The sequence below is a fragment of the Chrysemys picta genome, chromosome 1 (genome assembly GCF_011386835.1).
Source record: "Chrysemys picta bellii isolate R12L10 chromosome 1, ASM1138683v2, whole genome shotgun sequence".
Classification (NCBI taxonomy): domain Eukaryota; kingdom Metazoa; phylum Chordata; order Testudines; family Emydidae; genus Chrysemys; species Chrysemys picta.
The window spans coordinates 91,676,908-91,698,160 of NC_088791.1; the positions used below are offsets into that span (position 1 = coordinate 91,676,908).

The 21,253-nt window shown below is 53.5% G+C and overlaps 1 protein-coding gene across 2 annotated transcripts in view; it reads left to right on the top strand.

Moving 5' to 3' along the window:
• Positions 1 to 2,660: 2,660 nt before the first annotated feature.
• Positions 2,661 to 21,253, top strand: part of SHISA8 (shisa family member 8) — a 30,384-nt gene continuing 11,791 nt past the window's right edge. The window contains exon 1 of one of the 2 annotated variants that reach the window (XM_008179248.4): positions 2,661 to 3,792. In XM_008179248.4, coding sequence (XP_008177470.1) covers positions 3,230 to 3,792 — 563 coding nt within the window. In that variant the 5' untranslated portion in view covers positions 2,661 to 3,229. The remainder of the gene's footprint in view (positions 3,793 to 21,253) is intronic. The other variant, XM_008179249.4, reaches the window with a different exon arrangement.

The window sequence follows — 21,253 nt, forward strand, 5'->3', positions numbered from 1 at the left end:
TGGACAATCAGGACAAGGCATTTCAAAAATTCACAGGGCTTTAAAGCAGGTGGGAGGGAGGGGCTTCCAGTCTCTGTGACCCCAGGCAGTGGAGTTCACAACTGTGACCAGAGCGGTTACTGTCAGGCATTGTGGGACAGCTGCTGGAGGACTGTTATGTTCAACATAGGTAATGCACTGTCTACACTCATGCTGCATTAACCTCAGTACATCAACCATGGCTCAATGCTGCTCAGGAAGGTGCTGTCATGGCATCGCTGTAATGAGGCACTTACATCGGTGGGAGGCAAATCTAAGTGTAGATACATACACAACTAGATCGACACAAGGTGGCTTGTGTCACCCTAACCTTATAGCACAGACTGGGTCTCACCATGTAAACAGACAACACCCACGGGGGTGAAAGGAAGAGAGTGCTAGCCTCGCTTTCCAGACAGGGGATTTAGGCTTAGAGAAGTGAAGTGATTTGCCCAAGGAGGGCTGTCACGGAGCGAGGAGTCAAATCCAGCTCTCCTGAGATGCAGTCCAGGGTGCTAAGACAGCCACTACAAAAAGGATGCACTAACCCATGGATTAGATGTGGCGTGTCTCCCAGGGCAATAATAAACAAAGGAGCAAAACTGCCCAGTCAGAAGAGGGAGGTGATGGCTACCCAGATGATTCTCCATAATACATGGCCATCGTCATGCCGATTTATTTGTGTATTTCACTGTGGCCCATGGGTGCTCTGGTCCCTCGGATGCTGAGTCCAGCGCATTCTTGGGTATGCATGAAGCTAAGCCTCTGCATTCTCAGCACTCTACGGGGAGGGGAGGGGGACAAAGGCCTTTATTTTCTAGCTGGGAGAGGCTGCTCTGGGCTGAGACTAAAAACACTCATGGACCTGTGCCACATGTGGTGCGGATACCATGACTTGCCCATTGAGAACTGCACTCAGAGGACTGGCCTTCCCACCAGGAAATGGCCTGGCCTCACCTTGGCTCACCTAGGGAACAGTGCTGGGGGGAAGCCCGTTTGTGCAGGGTATTTCGCACTGGACGTCACATCTAGATCCTGCAGAAACCAGGAGCTGCCCCTTCTTTCTGCCGGGGAAGGTGCACATCCGCCCCCTGCCTTCGCTAGGAAAGACTTGTCTGGGAAAACTGAGCCCCACCCACCATCTGTCCTTCTGGGGAGAGGCCTGGGGAGAATCCACATTGCACCAGAGGCTGATATCTTTGCTTTATGTACTGCTGGAAGGCGTTCGGGCCAGAGTGGTGGGCACCATGTAAGAGCTGGCAGAGCGTCCAATAAAGGGCATTTGGTCACCAGCCACCTGAGTCTGGACTGGAACCACTTAGAGGCGGACGGCTCCATGCCACGTGCTCAACCTCTGGAGCCAGTGCAGCCCCCTTGGCCCATTAACTGGGGCCAAGATTTTCAAAACCAAGGGCCTCTACTTCGGTGGCTCAGTATGGACGTAGATTCCGAAATAAGGGACCTGGCTTTCGAAAGTGCTAAATGCCCAGCAGCTCCCACTGAACTCAGCACTTCATTGGGTGCTCGGAACTCCTGGCAAGCAGCCCATTTATCTAGGCGCCTACATCTGGATTTGGGAGCCTAATGTCACACACCCCTGTTGATGGCTGGTTGTATGGGCAAGGCTGGGGGGATGTGTTGATCCTGCAATCCTCCCTCTGGCAAAACTCCCCACTGACGTCAATAGGGAGCTTTGCCCAAGCTTCAAAAGCTCACGGCAGAGGGTTATTCTTATAAACGGTGTCATGTATTAGCCTTCCAAGTGCCTCAGAGAAGTGCCCTCCCCCCGCACCCACCCACCTGGTTGGAAGGTCTAACTTCAGGTGGGCGGGGATAAGGGTGATGGTGACAGCACTGTATGGGCGCCTTAGGAAATGCACTCCAGTCATGGTCCCAGACAGGATGGCCTGAAACCGGGTTACTGCAGGGCTGGGGCTCTAACTGCAGTGGGCCCATAAGGGGTGGTAGTGCTTTGCCAGAGGAGGGAGAGTGTGTGTGTGTGTGTGAGTGTGTGTAGGGGGGGTTAGCCCTGCAGTGTGTGTGTGTGTGTATACAGAGGGTAGCCATGCAGTGTGTGTGTGTGTGTGTGTCGGGGGGGTAGCCCTGCAGTGTGTGTGTGTGTAGGGGGGGGTAACCCTGCAGTGTGTGTGTGTGTGTGTGTGTGTCGGGGGGTAGCTCTGCAGTGTGTGTGTGTGTGTGTGTGTGTGTATGTAGGGGGGATAGCCCTGCAGAGGTCCAGACTCTTTCAATCCCTCCCTTGACAGGTGTGTGTTTGTGGGTGTCTCTCTTGTTCATGCCACTTGTGCACCAGTGCCTGTGGCTACAGTCGATAAGAAGCTGCTAGTGTCCTCTTGTATCCCCTCTGGCCTGGTGACAGCCTGGCTCTGGCTGCCATCCAAGGCTCTGCACGGAGGACAGTGGATGTGCAGCTAGAGGACTTGGCTAAGGTTCTTCCCTGGTTTCCTTTGGTAACTGTCAGACAATTGTGGCGCAGGAGCCTGCCGGGTTTAGGAAGGAATAAGGACTATTTCTCCTTCTTTCCCCTTCCTTGGTCTCCCTCCCGCTCTCTCAGTTGCTCCCTCCCTCGCTCCCTCCCTCTCTGGTGTGAAGGTTGTGTGTGTGTGTTGTTTTTTTCAGAAAGCTCAGTGTCTCCGAGAAAGGGGGAGAGAGACAGAGCTGCGCTGGCTGCCTCCAGGATCCTCTCCCAGCCTCAAGCAGCTGAGATGGGAACAGCCCTCGCTGTTTCCAGGGCAGCCTTTTGACTGACACTACAAAGATACAAAATTCACTCCTGAAGGACGAGGAGCAGAGGGGGGCCTGCAGCTCCCGCCTCCTTGCACCCAGGCTCTCGCTAGGAATTTCAGGGGTAGCCCTGATGCCAGGCTGACACTCCCCATACTGTTGTTTTTATCTTTAGTATTTTCCTCTTCTCCTTTTTTTCCTTCCCCTGCCCCCCACCCCACCCTAAGCCCTTGGCTCAGCCGGTGGCTCCTTCTAGTTGTGGGGTTTGCTGGGGGGGGCTGTTTAATGAGGAGGGGGTGACTCGTCTTTTCCCGCGGGCTGACGGAGTGATACAGCTTGTGTCCTAGCATCTGGCTGGGAATTTTTGAACACCCTCCTTGCTGCGTCTCCAGAGGAGAGGGGCTTTTCTCCCCCAAGGAGGCAGGCAAGGCACTAACCAGCCTCCATCCCCATTGACGAGGCGACTGCGATGGCAAGCAGGAGTGGCGCACGGATGGAGCGAGGTTACGTCTTCGGATTCTGTTGCCTGGTTCTGTTGGACCCAGGGCGGGTTTGGACCAGGGCTCCCAGCACCCAGGATCCTGAGCTGGAGGGGCAGGTGGAGAGTCATGGTAACACCAGCTGGGCTCCCACCTTGGAGGACACCGTGGTGGCCCCCACTGAGGCTGTGCCAGGTGGCGACCGGTGCCGTGGTTACTACGATGTCATGGGGCAATGGGACCCTCCATTCAATTGCAACTCAGGGATCTACCGGTACTGCTGTGGGACCTGCGGTTACCGCTTCTGCTGCCAGTTCAACCATGGGCGGCTGGACCAAAGTGGATGCTCCAATTACGACACCCCCAACTGGGTCAACACAGGCCAGCCGCCGGCCCGGGTGGATGAGACCCCCGAGGATCCTACCCGAGACAAGACCAACATGATTGTATATATCATCTGTGGCGTGGTGGCCATCATGGTGCTGGTGGGCATCTTCACCAAGCTGGGCCTGGAGAAATCACGGAGCCGCCCGACGGAGATGACCATGTCCAGGTAAAAGGGACCTCATTCCTTCCCTTCCTCTCTGTCTCTGTCCCAGCTCCCTCTGTCTCCCTCCACAGCGGATAGATGATACTTCCAGACTTCCTTCTTGGCTGCCTTTTCATCTTCCCTTCCAGAGGGCAAGACCCAGTCCAACCCCAGATCCCCACAGTGACCTGCCACCCCTCAAACCCTCCTTGATTTTGGCTCTGGACCCTGAGAAGAGAATTTACAGGGGAGCCAGGTGTCTGAAACACCGAGGAGGGAGAGGAATGAGTGGAGGGGGTAGAAATCGGAGCTGTCGGGTGAAGCTGAGCAACGGGAAATTTAGGCTGGAGATCAGGAACCCTCTCCTACCAGTGAGGCCTGCTGGGCTATGGAATAGTCCCCCAAAGGGGGTGGGGGGATGGAAGCCCCATCACCTGGGTCATTTAACAATGGACTGGTCAGATCCTGGGAACAGTCCTCAGGGGATGGACAAGGCGTGTCCTACTCTAACCGGTCTTCTCCAGCCCTGATTTCTGTGATTCTGAGTGTAAGGCTTTTTCCAGCTGTTTGGGGGCATTTCAGAGTTCGATTCTATACAGGACGATTACTTACAATGAATGTCTTCGCTTTCCTGCAGCATCCTGCTTTGGGAGAGAGCTCGCTGAGGAGTTTCATTAGTTTCTGTCCTGTCAAAGGGTGTGTGTGTGTGTGTGTGCATGTGTGTGCATGCGTGTGTGTGTGTGTGTTTACTATATGACCCTCACCCCTCCTTGCCAGCAGTGAGAGAGTAACAGGGATGGGGAGAGTTACAGGATCCCACCCCCCGCACCTGCTTTCTCCCTCTTTCCTTCTCTCTCACTCTCTCATCATCTCTGTATTACTGTCTGTCCCTCCCTGTGTGCCGCCTGCTCTCTCTTTTCTTCTCTGGCGCGCGCTCTCTTAATATGTCAGTTCTTGACTTCAAATAAATGTTCTTCTTGTTGTGTTCCCAAAAGCCAACTAAGGAATTGCTCAGGGCCCCAAGCAGCTTGGGGGGGGGGGACAATTCACTTTTTATTATGTGTTCTGGGGGGCCCCCCAAAATATTCCGCTTAGGGCCCCCAATGGGCTAGCACTGCCTCTGCATGTCCCCCTGACCCATCCCCGTTACACACACACACACACGCACACGCTTCCTTTTTGATTAGCTCTCTGCACTCAGCCTCCCTCTTGCCCTCCAGGAACATCTCGCCCCCCGCAGCACTCTGGGAAGGTTCAGTCCCAGCTCGGGGCAGAGGTATGTCACCCCCAGCCACGCCACTCTGCCCCAGCGATGGCCCCCAGAGCCCCTACGTCCTTTCAAGCACGTTCAGCTGTTATCAGTTTTCTGTCAGGGTGGGGGGTGGCTCAGGGGCTTGGCCATGATGAAAGGCAGCGTGTGTGTGTGTAGGCAGGTGCGGGGAGGCAGGGGGAGGGAGTGGCACCTGAGATACCAGCTCCATAAAATGCCAGGGCCTCCCCTCACCCTTGCTTCCTTGCTGTGGCAGGACAGGAGAACATGAGACCTCGCCTGACTCATGACACTAGTGGACCTGGGGCAGGGCGGGGGCAGCCAGCGAGGTGCCACGTGCTTCGGTGGGGACACATATTTAAGGCGAGAGTGTATCGCCCACTGACAGACTCACTGGGGCTGCCAGAGAGTTCAGCTCACATGGCCTGGGGGAACTCGCTCAGCCTTGTGCCTGCAACCAGCTGCTCCACTGATCCCTGTTGAGTGGCAGGCGGGGAGAGAGCCGCTAACAAGCTGCAGCCAGGGAGAGCGACTCCAGAGCCAAACTCCTTAGGAAAGTCCTGACTTCCGTGCACCAGGTCTCTAGGGCTGGCTGGCATGTTGTGAGGCCACAGACTAGGGCTATGCCAAGTGCCGAGCGCTGGCCACAGGGCGCCTGACACAAAGCGGGTGTATTGTGCCATTCGGAGCAGGCCCCTGACGCCGCACTCTGAACGGTCCCGCGCTGGGGTCATGGAATCGGTGCCGTCTCTCAGGGGAAGCCTGCAAATGCTGCCTTGACCACTCGCAGGCGCCGGATCCTCCACTAGCGTCAATGTACACCATCCTGAGGGGCAGACATGCGGGCTTTAAAGGCCCCACGGCACATTTTGCCAGAGAATGGGGGTTAAAACTAGCATCTCAGTCAAATCCACCCCAGGTAACTGCACTGCACCTCCCAAATTCCTTCTCAAATTTCAATGGAGAGGATTATCCTAATTTACCCAGCCTATGGCGTGGCTGGATCGATCTGCTGGGTGAGCATGGCCATGGCGTTCCACCCCAGAGACGGTTGCATTTCCTGGCCATGTGAGTGATCCCCAAACATTCATTCTGTACAGCACTTTGCTATGAAAAGGAAATCAGTAATGTAGCCTCTTGCTATTCATATATCTCAGCTCCAGCTTTGGTCACCGGTGTGGTGAGTTTGGTTGGGGTTTCATCCTAGGTCCTAGTAGACAAAGCTCTATGTGGTGACATTGTCTCCTAGGGGCCGTCACACAGCTGACGGGGACTGTTGCTCCAAGGGCAGCACAGGGCCCCCAACTGGAATACCATGGAGTGGTGCAAGACAGAGCTGAGGCACTGCAATAAAAATGCATCTTTTATGCCAGGATGGAAGGGCATTTGCACAGCGCTTGGCGGGGGGCTAGTACTGGAGGTGCCGGGGGGCAGGGCGGAGGGGCGTTGGCAGTGCTGGGTGGCTGGGAGTGGAGTAGCCGGGTGCCGGGGGGCAGGGCGGAGGGGCGTTGGCAGTGCTGGGGGGCTGGGACTGGAGTAGCCGGGTGCTGGGGGTTAGGACGGAGGGGCGTTGGCAGTGCTGGGGGGCTGGGACTGGAGTAGCCGGATGCTGGGGGGCAGGGCGGAGGGGCGTTGGCAGTGCTGGGGGGCTGGGACTGGAGTAGCCGGGTGCTGGGGGGCAGGGCGGAGGGGCGTTGGCAGTGCTGGGGGGCTGGGACTGGAGTAGCCGGGTGCTGGGGGGCAGGGCGGAGGGGCGTTGGCAGTGCTGGGGGGCTGGGACTGGAATAGCCAGGTGCTGGGGTCAGGACGGAGGGGCGTTGGCAGTGCTGGGGGGCTGGGACTGGAATAGCCAGGTGCTGGGGTCAGGACGGAGGGGCGTTGGCAGTGCTGGGGGGCTGGGGCTGGAATAGCCGGGTGCTGGGGGCAGGGCGGAGGGGCGTTGGCAGTGCTGGGGGGCTGGGACTGGAGTATCTGGGTGCTGGGGGCCAGGACGGGGGGGCGTTGGCAGCGCTGGGGGGGCTGGGACTGGAGTAGCTGGATGCTGGGGACAGGGCGGAGGGGCGTTGGCAGCGCTGGGGGGCTGGGAGTGGAGTAGCCAGGTGCTGGGGGTCAGGACGGGGGCATTGGCAGCGCTGGGGGGGCTGGGACTGGCGTAGTTAGATGCTGGGGGCAGGGCGGAGGGGCGTTGGCAGCGCTGGGGGGCTGGGAGTGGAGTAGCCGGGTGCTGGGGGTCAGGACGGGGGGCGTTGGCAGTGCTGGGGGGCTGGGAGTGGAGTAGCCGGGTGCTGGGGGTCAGGAGGGGGGGCGTTGGCAGCACTGGCGGGGCGGGGAGTGGAGGGGCGTTGGCAGTGCTGGGGGTCAGGATGGAGGGGCGTTGGCAGTGCTGGCGGGGCGGGGAGGAAGGGCAGCAGCAGCAGCACAATTGACACAGATTTGTTAGTTTTACTTTTTTGCAGCTTCTCTCTTCAGGCTGTGTTCTTTTTTTTTAGCGAGTTTTATGCTCCGCACTGTGAGGTGCTAATAAGAGCCAGTGTTGCCAGGCAGGGCGCAAGGTTCCCATGCAGAGCTCTGCCAATGCATCTCAGTGCTGCCCCCGAGCTGCCCCTCCTAAGCCAGCCATGGCTCTACGTGTAGCCCTGCCAGTGCCCGTGACTCCTCATCTCCAGCACCTCCTGTTAGCCCAGCCTTCCCCTACCCTGTCCGACGGCAACCACAACTCTGCCAGGGCTTCTCCCTCCTGATAGCAGCACCACTGCCGGTGGAACGCGAGATCCCTTGTTCCCAGAACATAGCAGTTGTGCAGAAGTAAGGAAGTTGTATGATCTAAAACAAAGGGGGAGCGGCCGATAGGGACAAGAGGGATGGGGAAAGGCATAGACAGAAGGGAGGGGGAGAGGGCAGGGGACAAAGAGGACGGAGCGTAGACCTGAATCCATCAAGCACCTGGGTGAGTTTCTAATTGGTGAGGTGCATGTTTTAGTTTGCAGATTGTCGGCCAGGGGGTTAGATCTGGTGACTACTCCATTATATGGGGCTGTGTTAGGGGGTCTAGTAAAAAGGCAGCGCCTGAGGAAATGACTGCCCAGGACAGATAATGATCAAAATATCTACATCCCCTGAAATGTTTGGGGCCTTAGCACCCACCCCTCCTTGCTTTGTTATACAATTTTGTAGCAGCTAAATGCCCTGCGTTCGGTCTCCAAACAGGTAGCAACCTCTGCTCCCCCATAGCTGGCAGCCACTGAGTCAGCACTGAGAGAAGCCCCACCTCCCGCCAGTCACTGACATGAAAGCTCCGCCCCCCCAAGGGCTGACTCAGCCAAGCAGCTGGGTGTGATGGGTGTAGAGGAGAAGGCTGGGGTGGGTGGCAGGGTGATTACAGAATCCCTTGAAAGGCAGCTGCCGCTCAGGGCTGGGAGTGGGGAGGAGGAATGAGAGCGCTGAGGAGGCGATGACAGGAACAGATGAAGGCAAGATTCAGCCCCATGCTCCGAGGGGACTCACTCATCCAGGAGAGTAGCAAACAGCGGTGCCATGCACAGTGATCGCTAGTAGCCAGCTGCCTGCTGAGCTGGGGGCTGCCTGACTTTGGCAGAGGGCTAAGGAGGAAGCCAAGTGTCCATCTGGGAGCAGGCAGTACTAAGAGGCCCAACATTTTGGTGAATCCAGGTTCAATTAAGTCTCAGTCCATCTATGAGATGAAGCCTAGTCCTCTCTGTCTCTGTGTCTGCCCCCATGCCTTCCACCTCCTCCCTGTTCCTCGTTTGCCTGGCAGGTCTACCGAATCGATACAAACTCCCCCAGCCTCCCTCCGCTCCAACTCCTCTGCCACTAGCCTGCTCCTGGGAAGGAGCTCTCTGCATTCCTGGGGTGTGCACGCATCCGAGAGTGCGTGTGCGTGTATGCGCCCGCTCGTTTTCCTGGCTGGGACAACTGGAGGAAGAATGCTACATCCCCAGGGATGCTGCAATGACTCCTGTCATAACACATCTCCCTCAGCTCCGCTGGGGCGTACCGAGAAGGCCTGTTGCCTTTTCTGCGATGGGAGGGTTTGGTGGGGCTGGGGTGGGGTATGAAGAATGTGCGTGTGAGCAAGGGGGATGTTCTAACCCTGCCCTCTCCAAGGGCAACCAATGAGAAAAGAGGGGAGGGAAAGTACTGTCTGGTGGCCATTAGCTATAGTTCCTCTCTGGCCAGCAAGGTGAGCTGTGCCTACCTACACGCTTGAACTAGGACTCAATTGGTGCCCTACCAACTTCATCAGCGAGATCCCCAGGAGCTGTCCGTTGCCAGATCCAGCTGCTGGAATCTCAGCAACATGTGCTTTTCTCTCGCCTGGCCCTGGCCAAGCCTGGGGCTGTGTTTAGTCATATGATGTCAGGGAGGGGGGTAATTTCCCATTTCATGTGTGTGGGTAACAGAAAGAGAGAAACTTTCCATGAAACTGGTAGCGCTTAGCAGTGATACGCAGATACACCAGTACCCTAAAAGCTTAGCCCACTGTTGGGAATCACATCTTCCTAGTCCAATAATGAGAACCATCAGATCTTTCTTCAGGACACATGTGGTTGGGTTCCATTTATTCTCCTGCATTTCTTGCCATCAATGGTTAACGTGTGAGCTGTCCTCTTGGCAGATTGTGTTAACCAGAGGAAACCTGTTTTTTACTTGTAGCCTGGATTCAGTGGTACCAGAGCTGAGTGTTTGGTGTTTTTCCCTTCGCTAGTACAAGTCATAGCGGTCCCTGTTTAACCAAGCTGGTAATGTATTCTGCTCCCCCTCAGGGTCTAGCTCCCCATAAACATACGTTCCAATCACATGGGATGGTACTTTGAAATATGTGGGTCATCACTGAACAGATCTCTTCCCCAGAAGCTGCGTATTTTTGGACACGAGCATATGGAGTGGGAAAAGGCAGGTTTTTCTTGCATGCCTTTGCACTTCTTCCATGTGACATAAGTAGGACCCCACACCAGCCCATCCTCCGTATGGAGTATGATAGCTAATCGCTGGCCACCTACCAGAGCACTTAATGGCTGTTGCTGTGCTGAGCACCATGGTCTTTCTGAACTTCACAGCAAAAGCAGGTGTAGAACTTGCATCCTCTGGCTTCTACCACGTGAGCTAAAAGAATCTCTCTGTTAGCAGCATAGGCTCTATGACACACACTTGAGGAGTTCTGATGCCTTCCAGCAGAGGGCAGTAGCACGGGTACGCTCTAGCCAGTTTATTATGAAATATATTGTCTATGGTCCTGATAGTTTCCTTTGACACAAAATGTCCTGGAAAGGGGAAAGCTGCATTTATACTGTGCTAATAGCAGGGAGTAGATGTTAGGCGCCGGCGTTCTCCCCTGAAATGCACTGGAGACTTATGTGCAGAGGCAGGAGTGGGGCATGCCTCACAACATACGCAAGCGCACAGAAGCAGTAATGCAATCGTGACAAATCCAGACGGCCTGGTGATGCAGGCCAGCAACCCCAGCAGCAAGAGGTGGCAAAGCTGGTAACCTGTCCCCGGACAGATGGCCTCTAACAAGACCACACCAGAGGGAGAAGATAACAGCGGATGCGTAAGCTGCCTGGGCCAGGAGAGAATGCATGAAGTGTTTGTGCAGAGGTAGCACAGGGTCTGCGCTGGTTTCAGAATCCCTTCATGTAGAGGGAGCAATGGCCTCAGTGTCAAAATGTGTCAGAGTCCTGACTCTGGTACAATGGGGTCTGCGCTGCATGAGGAAAGCAGACGACAGCCCATGGGTCTGAAGAGATCATAGAATCCTAGAATATGGGTTGGAAGGGACCTCAGGAGGTCATCTAGTCCAGATTCTAGAAGACACAGCGTCACTGACTGCGACAACGATCACATGGCTCATGCTTGGCAGAGGTTGTGGATAGCCTCTTCTGGAGAGGCTGTTGGCCACAACCACTGTAAAAACAGGCAGCATGCGATTGGCTATACACTCAGCATATCTGTGCACCCTGTTATCTCCTGGCCCCCTCACCACAGCCCCTGCAGGCTATTGGTGGAAGCTCCCCATGGCTCCCTCTTTAACCCCCTCTTTAACTGGTCTTGTTTTACACTGGTGTTGCTTCAGTGGAGTGTCATGTGATTGACACTCAGGTGAGAGGAGAATCAGGCTCCTGGGTGAAGAGCTGCAGCAGAAGTCTTTAAATCCCACATGTTGAAGAGCAGGCAGGCAACCTGATGGCCTTGTCTCAATTTGCATGCAGCAGACCCAGGTTATAGTGGGCTGGGTCCATGCTCGTGCTCGCCACAAACACACAGGGTGACAGAATATCACTGCCTTCTTTATGTAGCTGGTGCAAAGGGTGGCTGGTAGCACCTTGTACCCTTTACGGTATGTACTGGCTGTGTACCATGACGGTCAGTCAGGCTCACTTCATATTGACGCAATGGTTCCTGGAGCACTTCCAGGGTGGTCTCTGTCACAATAGCAGAAAATTCCACCCGTCAGTAAGTGAATTGTGGCCTAGTCCTGCTGTCATAAGCTTCTAGAAGCTTTTTTGATCAACTGACGTTATAAAAGTTAGCCCTGCTCAGCGCTCTGTGGGACTGCTTTACGTCTGTCTGGGGCGGGTGTTTCTTTGGGGTGGATTCAACTGTGATTGCACTTGTGGCTGAAAGCATGGTCGGGGGGGACAAAGCCCCAGGAGGCAGAACCAAACTGCAGCGAGATCTGGGGAGATTGGCACAGGGCAGGGGAGGTTGCAGGCTACGAGGAAAGGACTGGTCCTAGGATATGTAAAGTCCTAGATCTGGGGGAAGAGAACAAACTGACAGAGAAGTACAGGGCGGGGGGAGATGTATTATTTCCTTATTTGCATTATGATAGTGCCCAGGGACCCCAGTCAGGATCAGGATGTGCTTGGTGCTGTACAGAAAAATAGGGACTGATTGTGCTGCCTTTATTTGCGCTTGTACCTTCCTGCACCGTGGTGGTCCCCTGAAGCCAATGGAGCAAGGTACTCTCTGGTGTGAGGAAGGGCATCACATCTGCCCCAGAAGTAAATACAGCCCTTGCCCCTAACAGCTTCCAATCGACATCCCCAAGCCTGCCACCTTGCCTCATGTGGGCTAAGACCCTGTTCTGCTAGGAGCACTATTAGCAGCAGTGGTGCTACTCGCTGAGAGTAAGGACAGCAGCATCGTAGCTCCCACAAGCGCAGAAACCTAAGCAGCAGCTGCCCCATCACATTAAAGGCAGTTCCTTTTAATCTTACCTCCTTAAATCTGTCCTAATGTAACCAAGCAGTAGAAGAGAAGAGTGGAAGCTGCAGGGAAGGGGGCCTGAATGGCTATTGGGGGATATGCATGACGAGATTGGAGTGGTCACACCACAGACTAAAGTACTGTATTAGAAGAACCTGTCCCTCTTGCATGCACCAGGCTGATGCTGCTGTGAACTCCACTGACCTCAATGGAGGAGTTTACTCCTGGGGGAATTCTGTGCCACTGCGCATGTGTAGAATTTATGTCCCCTGCAGATTTCTTTGCTTCCCTACAGAAAAATGACTTTCTGACAAGGAAGCAAAGGGAAGCCACAAGAGCTGTCATGCGACCCTCCCCAACAGTATGTTTTGGAGGCCCAGGGGAGCTAGAAGAGAGGTAAATCACTGTGGGTCGGAGGCAGGACTGGGGAAGACCCAGCTGGTGGCTCCTACCCTGCGCCGGGCTCATCTGCTAGTCCCAGCTGGGCTGGGGAGGATGGGACTTCCTCTTCCTTGCACAGCATTCCGGGGCCAGGTCAGACCCACCCCCAGATTTCTCCCCCAGCTGAAGGAAACTCTGCAAACTCCCCCCACACCCACACCCATCGCTCCTCAGCTGCAGAGGGAGGGATCCCTGTACAGGGAGCTGCTCCCCCATCCACCCAACCCCTGTGCATCCAGACCCCCTCATACCCAGACCTTCCTGCTGAGCCTCACCGCCCCCTGCACTCAGAACCCCCGCCCATGAGCCACACTCCCCCTGTACCTGGACCACCCCGATGAGCCACCCACATCCAGATCCCCACCCTAATGAGCCCCAACCAGCTGCACCTGGACCCTCTGCTGAGCTCTATCTCCCCCACACCCAGAACCCCTTTGCTGAGCCCCAACCATCTTCACCTGGACCCCCCTGCAGAGTCCCATTACCGTTGCACCCAGAACCCCCCAACAAGCCCCTATGCATCCAGATCCCCCCCACACAGGATCCCCCACTGAGCCACCTGCACCCAGATTGCCCCACACAGAACCCTCTCAACCCACACCTGGATCCCCCCATACTTAGCCCCTCCACACTTGGATCCTGCCTAGCTGAGCCTGCCTGCCCACAGCTGGTGCATCTCGCACAGAGGGGCAGGACCCTGGGGTGTTTCTGGGGCAGGCCTGGTCCTTGCGCTATGTCAGGGTTGGGTGCAGCCTCACTGCTGAGTCCGTGTCCTGGTGGGGGGAGGACGAGGGCAGGGGAGGTGAGGTGGAGCTGCACAGTGATCTCCTACCTCTGTGCACCAAGTGGCCTGTGCTCCCCAATGCCATGCTGGTGCCTCCACATTTATTTGACTATTCTAAAATATAGTTCACAGAATTTTTAATTTTTTGGCACAGAATGCCCTCAGGTGTAGGAGTTGTTCCTCACTGGCCCTGGTGTGAGAGTAGGATCGGGCCCTTTCTCTTTATCTCTCTCCATCTCCCACTTCTATCTGTCCGTCTCTCTCCATAAGTGTGGGATGGGCACGCCAAATACTGCCCCTCTGCTCTTTTCCAAAGGCCAAACTGCTATTTCCAGGTGTGAATTTAGCCCCTGGCATTTGCAGAGATAACAGGCTCAGGACACTGGGGAGCTGGGCGAAGGGGGTAGAATTCTGCTTATTTGTTTGATTTGCAGAGCAAGGTCCCGGTGGGGAGGGACAAAAATGAGCTTTTTAATCCTTTCTGGCAAAGTTGAACCCTCACCTGAATGAGTCAGTAGAGGAGTCAGGACTCTGACACGTTTTGACGCTGAGGCCATGGCAACTTGCTCCCTCTGGATTGAGGGATCTCTAAAACCTGCCCAGAGAGCGAGGAGCCCCTACAGCCAGTGAAAAGAACAGAGCAGAGGTGCTCTGGGGCTAGTGCATTCTGGTGTAACTGAAAGTCTTAGCAGGAATCCTAGTCCCGTTGTTTCACAGCGGTTGCTGATCCATTGCCCCCATATGGGACAGCTTGAGAATGCTAGACAAGGTTATGGCTCTTTGACATCCGTCATGTCTCCTTAGATCTGCCCTAATAGCATATTTCCTATCAAGCAGCAGTACTGTTGCCTCAGGGAAGGGACCTGTCTGATTGGTAGGGAGACGGTCACGTGAATTGGGAGGCAGTGGATATGCGACTCAGGAGACCTGGGCCTGGCTCAGCCACTGATCAGCGATTTGGCCTGCGGCAAATCTGCTTCCCTTGCCAGTCCTTTGATTAGAAACTCTTTGGAGCAGGGATTGTCTCCGAGGGTACCTCTGCTCTGCGGGCTGGAGGTGTCTTTCCAGTCCGGTTAGTCACACGTGCACTAGCTTTGATCAAACTAGTACGCTAAACATAGAAGTGTGGCCACGGGCGGCAGGACAGCGCAGCTGCCTTAGGAAGTACCTAGGGTCCCGGGTGGGACTTCTCAGGGCAGACAGCCTGTACCGCTGCAGCTATATTTCTATTTTTAGCTTGCTAGCTCAATTGGACCTAGTCTGCTGTGTCTACACCAGGGGTGGGCAAACTATGGCCCGCGGGCCACATCCGGCCCACCAGCCAATTTAATCCAGGCCTCAAGCTCCCACTGGGGAGCAGGGTCACCAGCTGCTCCAAGCGCCCGTGCTGCAGCTCCACGCAGCTCCTGGAAGCAACGGCATGTCCCCACTCTGGCTCCTACGTTTAGGGGCAGCTAGGGGGCTCCGCGCACTGCCCCCACCCCAAGCACCACCCCAGAGCTCCCATTGGTCAGGAACTGCGGCAAATGGGAGCTGCAGGGGCAGCGTCTGCGGACAGGGCAGAATGGGAGCTGCCTGAGGTAAGCACTGCCTAGAGCCTGCACCCCGAGCCCTCCCGCGCCCCAACCCTCTGCCCCAGCCCTGATCCCCCTCCCACCCTCCAAACCCCTCGGTCCCAGCTCGGAGCACCCTCCTGCACCCCAAACCCCTCATCCCCAGCCCCACCCCAGAGCCTGCACCCCCAGCTGGAGCCCTCACACACACACCCCGCACTCCAACCCCCGGCCCCAGCCCGGAGCCTCCTCCCACACCCTGAACTCCTCGTTTCTGGCCCCACACCAGAGCCCGCACCCCCAGCCAGAGCTCTCACCCCCTCCTGGACTCCAACCCCAATTTCGTAAGCATTCATGTCCCACCATACAATTTCCATACCCAGATGTGGCCCTCCATACCCAAAAAGTTTGCCCACACCTGGTCTACACAATGGGGCCCTGATCTTGGGCAGAGCCTCTTGTGTTCATTTAGATAGAATAAATGGGCCAAAGGTTTTAACATAACATAGTTCCTGTCTAACATTAAAGAGTGTTAAACAAGGTTCATGGTTTGGTGTGCACAGACATCCGCTTGCTTAGTACTATGGAAAACGCATTAATGAAAATCTTAACTTTTTATTAAAGGGACAAAACCAGTGAAAGCATCCGAGATGTAAAGCATTACGTGAGGCTTTCATTTTAACAGCATCCCTTGTTCCCTTTCTCTTCAGCTGGACAGAGTTTTTAGAAGGAACCCCCCCTTGTTTGACAGTCTCTGAGGTGGCGTCAAATATGATAATAACTGTCCTTTTTGGGGAAAAGAGAAGTTAGTTGAGATGGGCTGGACCTGTCGTCGTTGCTGTTGTTCGATTCCTTTTTATTCAGGTGGCATTTGGGATTCAGTTGGAGCCAGTAGAGGTGGCGATTGTCACCTGGGTCCCCCTCTCTGGCCTGCTGTGGTCAGGATATCTCTCAGGATTAGGACGAAGAAGATCAAGGGTCGCACAAGATGATGGCGGTGGCAGCCCTCATGGGGAAGCTCACTCCAATAGCCTCCGTCTGTTTTGTTTTTCTATATTTCCCCACACTAAATCTCTTTCTTTAAGGACCCAAAAAGGGAGTGATGGGTGGAATAGCCCATCGCCCTCTTACTTTGGTCACCAATTCGGCTGAATGTTTTACTCACCAGTTTTGGTTAATTGATTTCTGGACCCACACTTTCTCGTTTGCCAAGCATGATCTTAACACAGGCCTTGAATTATATCAGTAGGCCTTTTTGGTTGGACTAATTCCATAGCACTATCGTGTCTGCGCACACCAGTCATTCTGTCTGCGCTTCATACCTTTTCCCCCATCAGCATGTGTTGGGACAGGTTATTGTGACATCTTAGGAACTTTCACACACTTTTTACAGTTGAGCTTACAATTAGGGTAAATTTGCAGGCCTCTGTGTGCAATTATCACAATAGGCCTCTATTTGCTACCAGAATACAAATAATAGTCTAGCAGCAACAACACATTCATAACGCTCCAATGTCATGATCCTGACATACCCCACCCCCTATTTCAGTCCAAGGGCCAAACCCCCTCCACCTCTCACTGCTTTGCCAGGTCTCCTCAATCCTTACCATCAGCTATTTCAGGCCCAGTCTAGCCAATGCACCTTGATCTTGACCTACAACCTCTCCTGCCACTCCTGTAGTGGGCCTCTCTTCAGTGATTGATTGCCATTCTTGATGAATTATGTGGTCCATATGTGGTGGTGATGATGGCTGCTTTATTATTTGTATTGGGGCAGTGCCTAGGCGTCCCAGTTATGGACCACAACCCCAGTGTGCCAGGCGCTGTACAAACAGAGCAAGACAGTCCCTGCCCCAAAGAGCTTACAATCTAAGTAATGCTGACACAGTTCCACTGGAGACTAAACTGAGACTCCCAAGCTTATCTCACGTGTTGCTTTAGCTAATGATTTGAACTTCAGTGTGGGAGGCCAGTGCAGTAACCCAACTCGGCCCTGAGGTAGGTACCATGCAGCACCCCGCCTGAACCGCCACATTTCTACTCACTCAGTGATTCACTGGTTTCCCACCGGGCAGTGCTCCGGGTCTTCGGCGGCACTTTGGCGGCAGGTTCTTCACTCACTCCGGGTCTTCGGCGGCCCTGAAGGTCCCCGCCAAAATGCTGCTGAAGACCCGGAGCTGGTGAAGGACCCGCCGCCAAAGTGCCGCCGAAGACCCGGAGCACCACCCGGTGAGTACAAGCTCCGCAGTGGGTGGCGCCTTTTTTTTATGTCCGCCCCCCTCGTTCGCTCCACCTGGCTACGCCATTGCGCTCCTCCTTCCCAGTCACCAGCCTGCGACCTTCAACTTCCCTCTGAGTGCAGAGGTGAAGAATTCATGCTGGCTTTGGGCAATGTCACCCGTGACTGTCACTAATTTGCCACTCCGCTTCTTGGATGGCCACATTGTCTCCTTCGCCCTGCTCTGTGTCCTCTGGCTGATGGGTTGGAAAAGAATTGCCAGTGGTTCCCTCCAGAGATGGGCCTCAGCTGCAGTCGGGGTTGGATTCAAAAGCTGGGGGTTAGTCAGACCTGGGGGGAGGGATAGCTCAGTGGTTTGAGCATTGGCCTGCTAAACCCAGGGTTGTGAGTTCAATCCTTGAGGGGGCCACTTGGGGATCTGGGGCAAAATCAGTACTTGGTCCTGCCAGTGAAGGCAGGGGGCTGGACTCAATGACCTTTCAAGGTCCCTTCCAGTTCTAGGAGATGGGAGCTTGGTTTGGTTCGTCAGGCTCTGGCTCCCTAGCTTGATATCTCCATCTTTACTAACACTGGGCAGTGTATGTGTGTTGTCAGAGGGCTGTTTCTGAGTGATAGGCTGTGACACTTTTGTTACTGTAGGGTTTTTCTGAGCACTGGTTTGTGCACATGGGTTTCTGATTTCTGGCTTGCTAACAACCATAGGGGTGCTCACACCAGGCTGTCATTGGAGGGATTCTGATGAATGTTTGCATACGCTCATTGGTTCGTTGTTTGGTCTGTTCACAATGGCCTAGTGTAGGGGTTTTTGCTAGTGTAAGACATGCCCACTCGGTGGTTAGGCCACATAAAGGTTGATAGCCCACCCTGTAGCAAGCTTAACAGCCCTGCATCTTAGCTCAAGCAGTAGAGGCTTGTGCATTAAGCTCCAGAGGTTCCAAACTCAAGCCCTGCTGCTAATGATCCCCTCAGTGTTACACTAGCAGTGCTTGGCACACATAGATTTGTTGTGGGGTTGCTCTAGTGCAGTGCTTCCCAACCTTTCCAGACTACTGTGCCCCTTTCGGGAGTCTGATTTGTCTTGCATAGCCCCAAGTTTCACCTCACTTAAAAATGACTTGCTTACAAAATCAGATATAAGAACTCCGCCACACTGTTACTGACAATTGCTGACTTTCTCATTTTTACCATATAATTATAAAATAAATCAACTGGAATATAAATCTTGTACTTACATTTCAGTGCATAGGCTATAGAGCAGTATAAACAAGTCATTATCTGTATGAAATTTTAGTTTATACTGACTTCACTAGTGCTTTTTATGTAGCCTGTTGTAAAACTAGGCAAATATCTAGATGAGTTGAGGTACCCCCAGGAAGACCTGTGCATATCCCCAGGATACATGTGCCCCTGATTGAGAACCATTGCTCTAGACAGTGACTGTGGAGGTTGGTGAAATCTAATATTTGTGTCTACTTTAACGTGCTTGTGACACCGTCCCTATTTAAGAGTTCATTTGGATATTGTAGCAGTTCCTGGTATATTCTTTGTGTTGGTTGGGAGTGGGGGGAGGTTTGCTTGAGGCTGTGAGCTTCGTTTGTTGTTGTAGGGTTGCTTATGCACATAGAGCTTTGCAAACTTTCATTGTGTTTATAGGGTTGCTGCTTACTGTTGGTCTTCGCACTCTGTTTTTATTATAGCATAGATTCTTATTGACAGCTGTCTACACTGTTTTGATATTGTAAGGTTGCTTTGGATTGCTGGTATTGATGTTATTTTTATTTCAAGGGGGAAAGTCACGTATAAAGAATTACCAGACTTCACAAAGAGGCCCAAGAAAATGTAGGTCAAATAACATTGAACTTGCTGATGCAACAGGCCCATTTGAGTGCTGATAAAGGAAGAACAAGCCAGTTGCCTCGGGTAGTATGGTCTTCAGGGACAGAGATGTCCTTCCACTGCCAGAGACAAAAGATAAAAGTCTAGCCCACCAGTTTCCAGCCTGCTGAAACTGACTCATAGCTATGGCTGTAAAAAGGTGAAAAATTAGTATTTTCAGTGGGGGGACACAGAGTGAGGAGGAATGTGAATCAATTCCTATAAAAGAAAACCCAGGTCAAATCCTCACCCCAAAATACAAATCAAACCAAAATTCCGTGGTGCCTTCAACATTCCTCTTGGGTTTTGGGGGGGGGGGGGGGGGGGGGGGGGGAGAGAAGAGGGCTAAAGCTACTTCCCTTTGGGATTGCCTCAGCACCTGAGCTGAACTAATGTGTCCTGTCCTAGATCTTTTAGGATCTGGATGGGGTGGAAGTAATTATTGTTGATGATCTGCTGATTTAGAACAAAAACAATCCTGCAGCATGCCAGAGATCAAACAGGAACAAATGCCAGGTCAGGCTGAGTGAGGGCAGTTATGTAGGACATGGACTCAGTGACAGAGACTGGACCCAAGAAAAGTGGAGTCAATTGTGCAAATGGAAAGACCCAAAATCAAGGAGCACTTATGGAGATTCGTGGACGTATTAGTCAACCTAAGCCAATTATCCCTCATTTGTCACAGGCAGAATGCTCTTGGAGACTAATACAGAATGGTACAGCAATGGCTGGCAAAAGAAAAAGGTTGCCATCGAAAGACCAGAACTGAAATATTCTGAGATTAACAAAAAGCCCAAGATCTCAGTTGGTGCGAATTCTCAGAGAATGATGCAAGATGATCATCCAATGGCATGTGCTTTCTAAGCACTGTCCCCAGTGGCTACTATTAGAGTTAGCTTATGATGTTCACCAATCGCTGACAGGGGCCGGAGTGAAACATAAAGGTCCTGGGAACAGCCCTTCCATATTCCAGACTGGGATCTGGAACAACCGACAAAGGGACTAGCCTCAGAGAATCCATCTCTGGTTTTACATTCAGCACTGCAAATGCTAGTCCAGGACTTTAGAAGTTTGGTGAAAGCTGTGAGAATTCCCTTGCGGTGCGGGGGAAAACTAGTGTAAAGTTCATGGTTATGTACTTCAGTACTGAGTCTGAGTTCTTTGTCCAGATGCCAAGACACAATTAAATGTGATACAGGAATGGAATAGGGGTAGGCAACCTATGGCACGGGTGCCAAAGGCAGCACGCGAGCTGATTTTCAGTGGCACTCACACTGCCCGGGTGCTGGCCACCGGTCCGGGGGGCTCCGTATTTTAATTTCATTTTAAATGAAGCTTCTTAAATGTTTTAAAAACCTTATTTACTTTACATACAACAATAGTTTAGTTATATATTACAGACTTATAGAAAGAGACCTTCTAAAAACGTTAAAATGTATTACTGGCACGCGAAACCTTAAATCAGAATGAATAAATGAAGACTCGGCACACCACTTCTGAAAGGTTGCCGACCCCTGGTATAGAAGCTGTGACAAAGTAGGCTATGTCTGTATCAAATTGCAAACTCCATTTTGGATGGTAACCTCCATTTTGGAGTAGGATATCCTTTTGTTTTAGGAGCTGAACCCGGGTCTCACCTTGTCCAGGGCCAGGTTATTATGCTGCAGCCCACACACTGCCCTTCCCAGGAGCTGTGCGGCGGGGCCTTGCTGAAAGACTATGACTGAGAAGCCAACACAAAACAAACTAGAGTCATCAGCTCTGTCTCTCAACTAATGGCCATCCACATGGAACAAAAGCTTGCTACACAGAAGGGGAAGGAGCTGGGTTTCTCAGCCTGGGAACATGGGCACAAGGGGTCAGAGATGGTATTTAAGGAGGATGATCTCTGTGAGGGGGGCTGGCCACTGCCACATGCCAGGAGACCAGGCTGGAGAGAGAGAGAGAAGGCAGAAGGCACTCTGCCTGGCCTGAGATGCTGACCAGACCTTGGCCTCACAGAAAGGGTGAGAGCAGACTCGGGATGGGTATGTCTCAGAACTCTCATTTTGCAAAGCTCTGTAACTCTTTAGTGCTTTGCTTGCTTCCCTGCC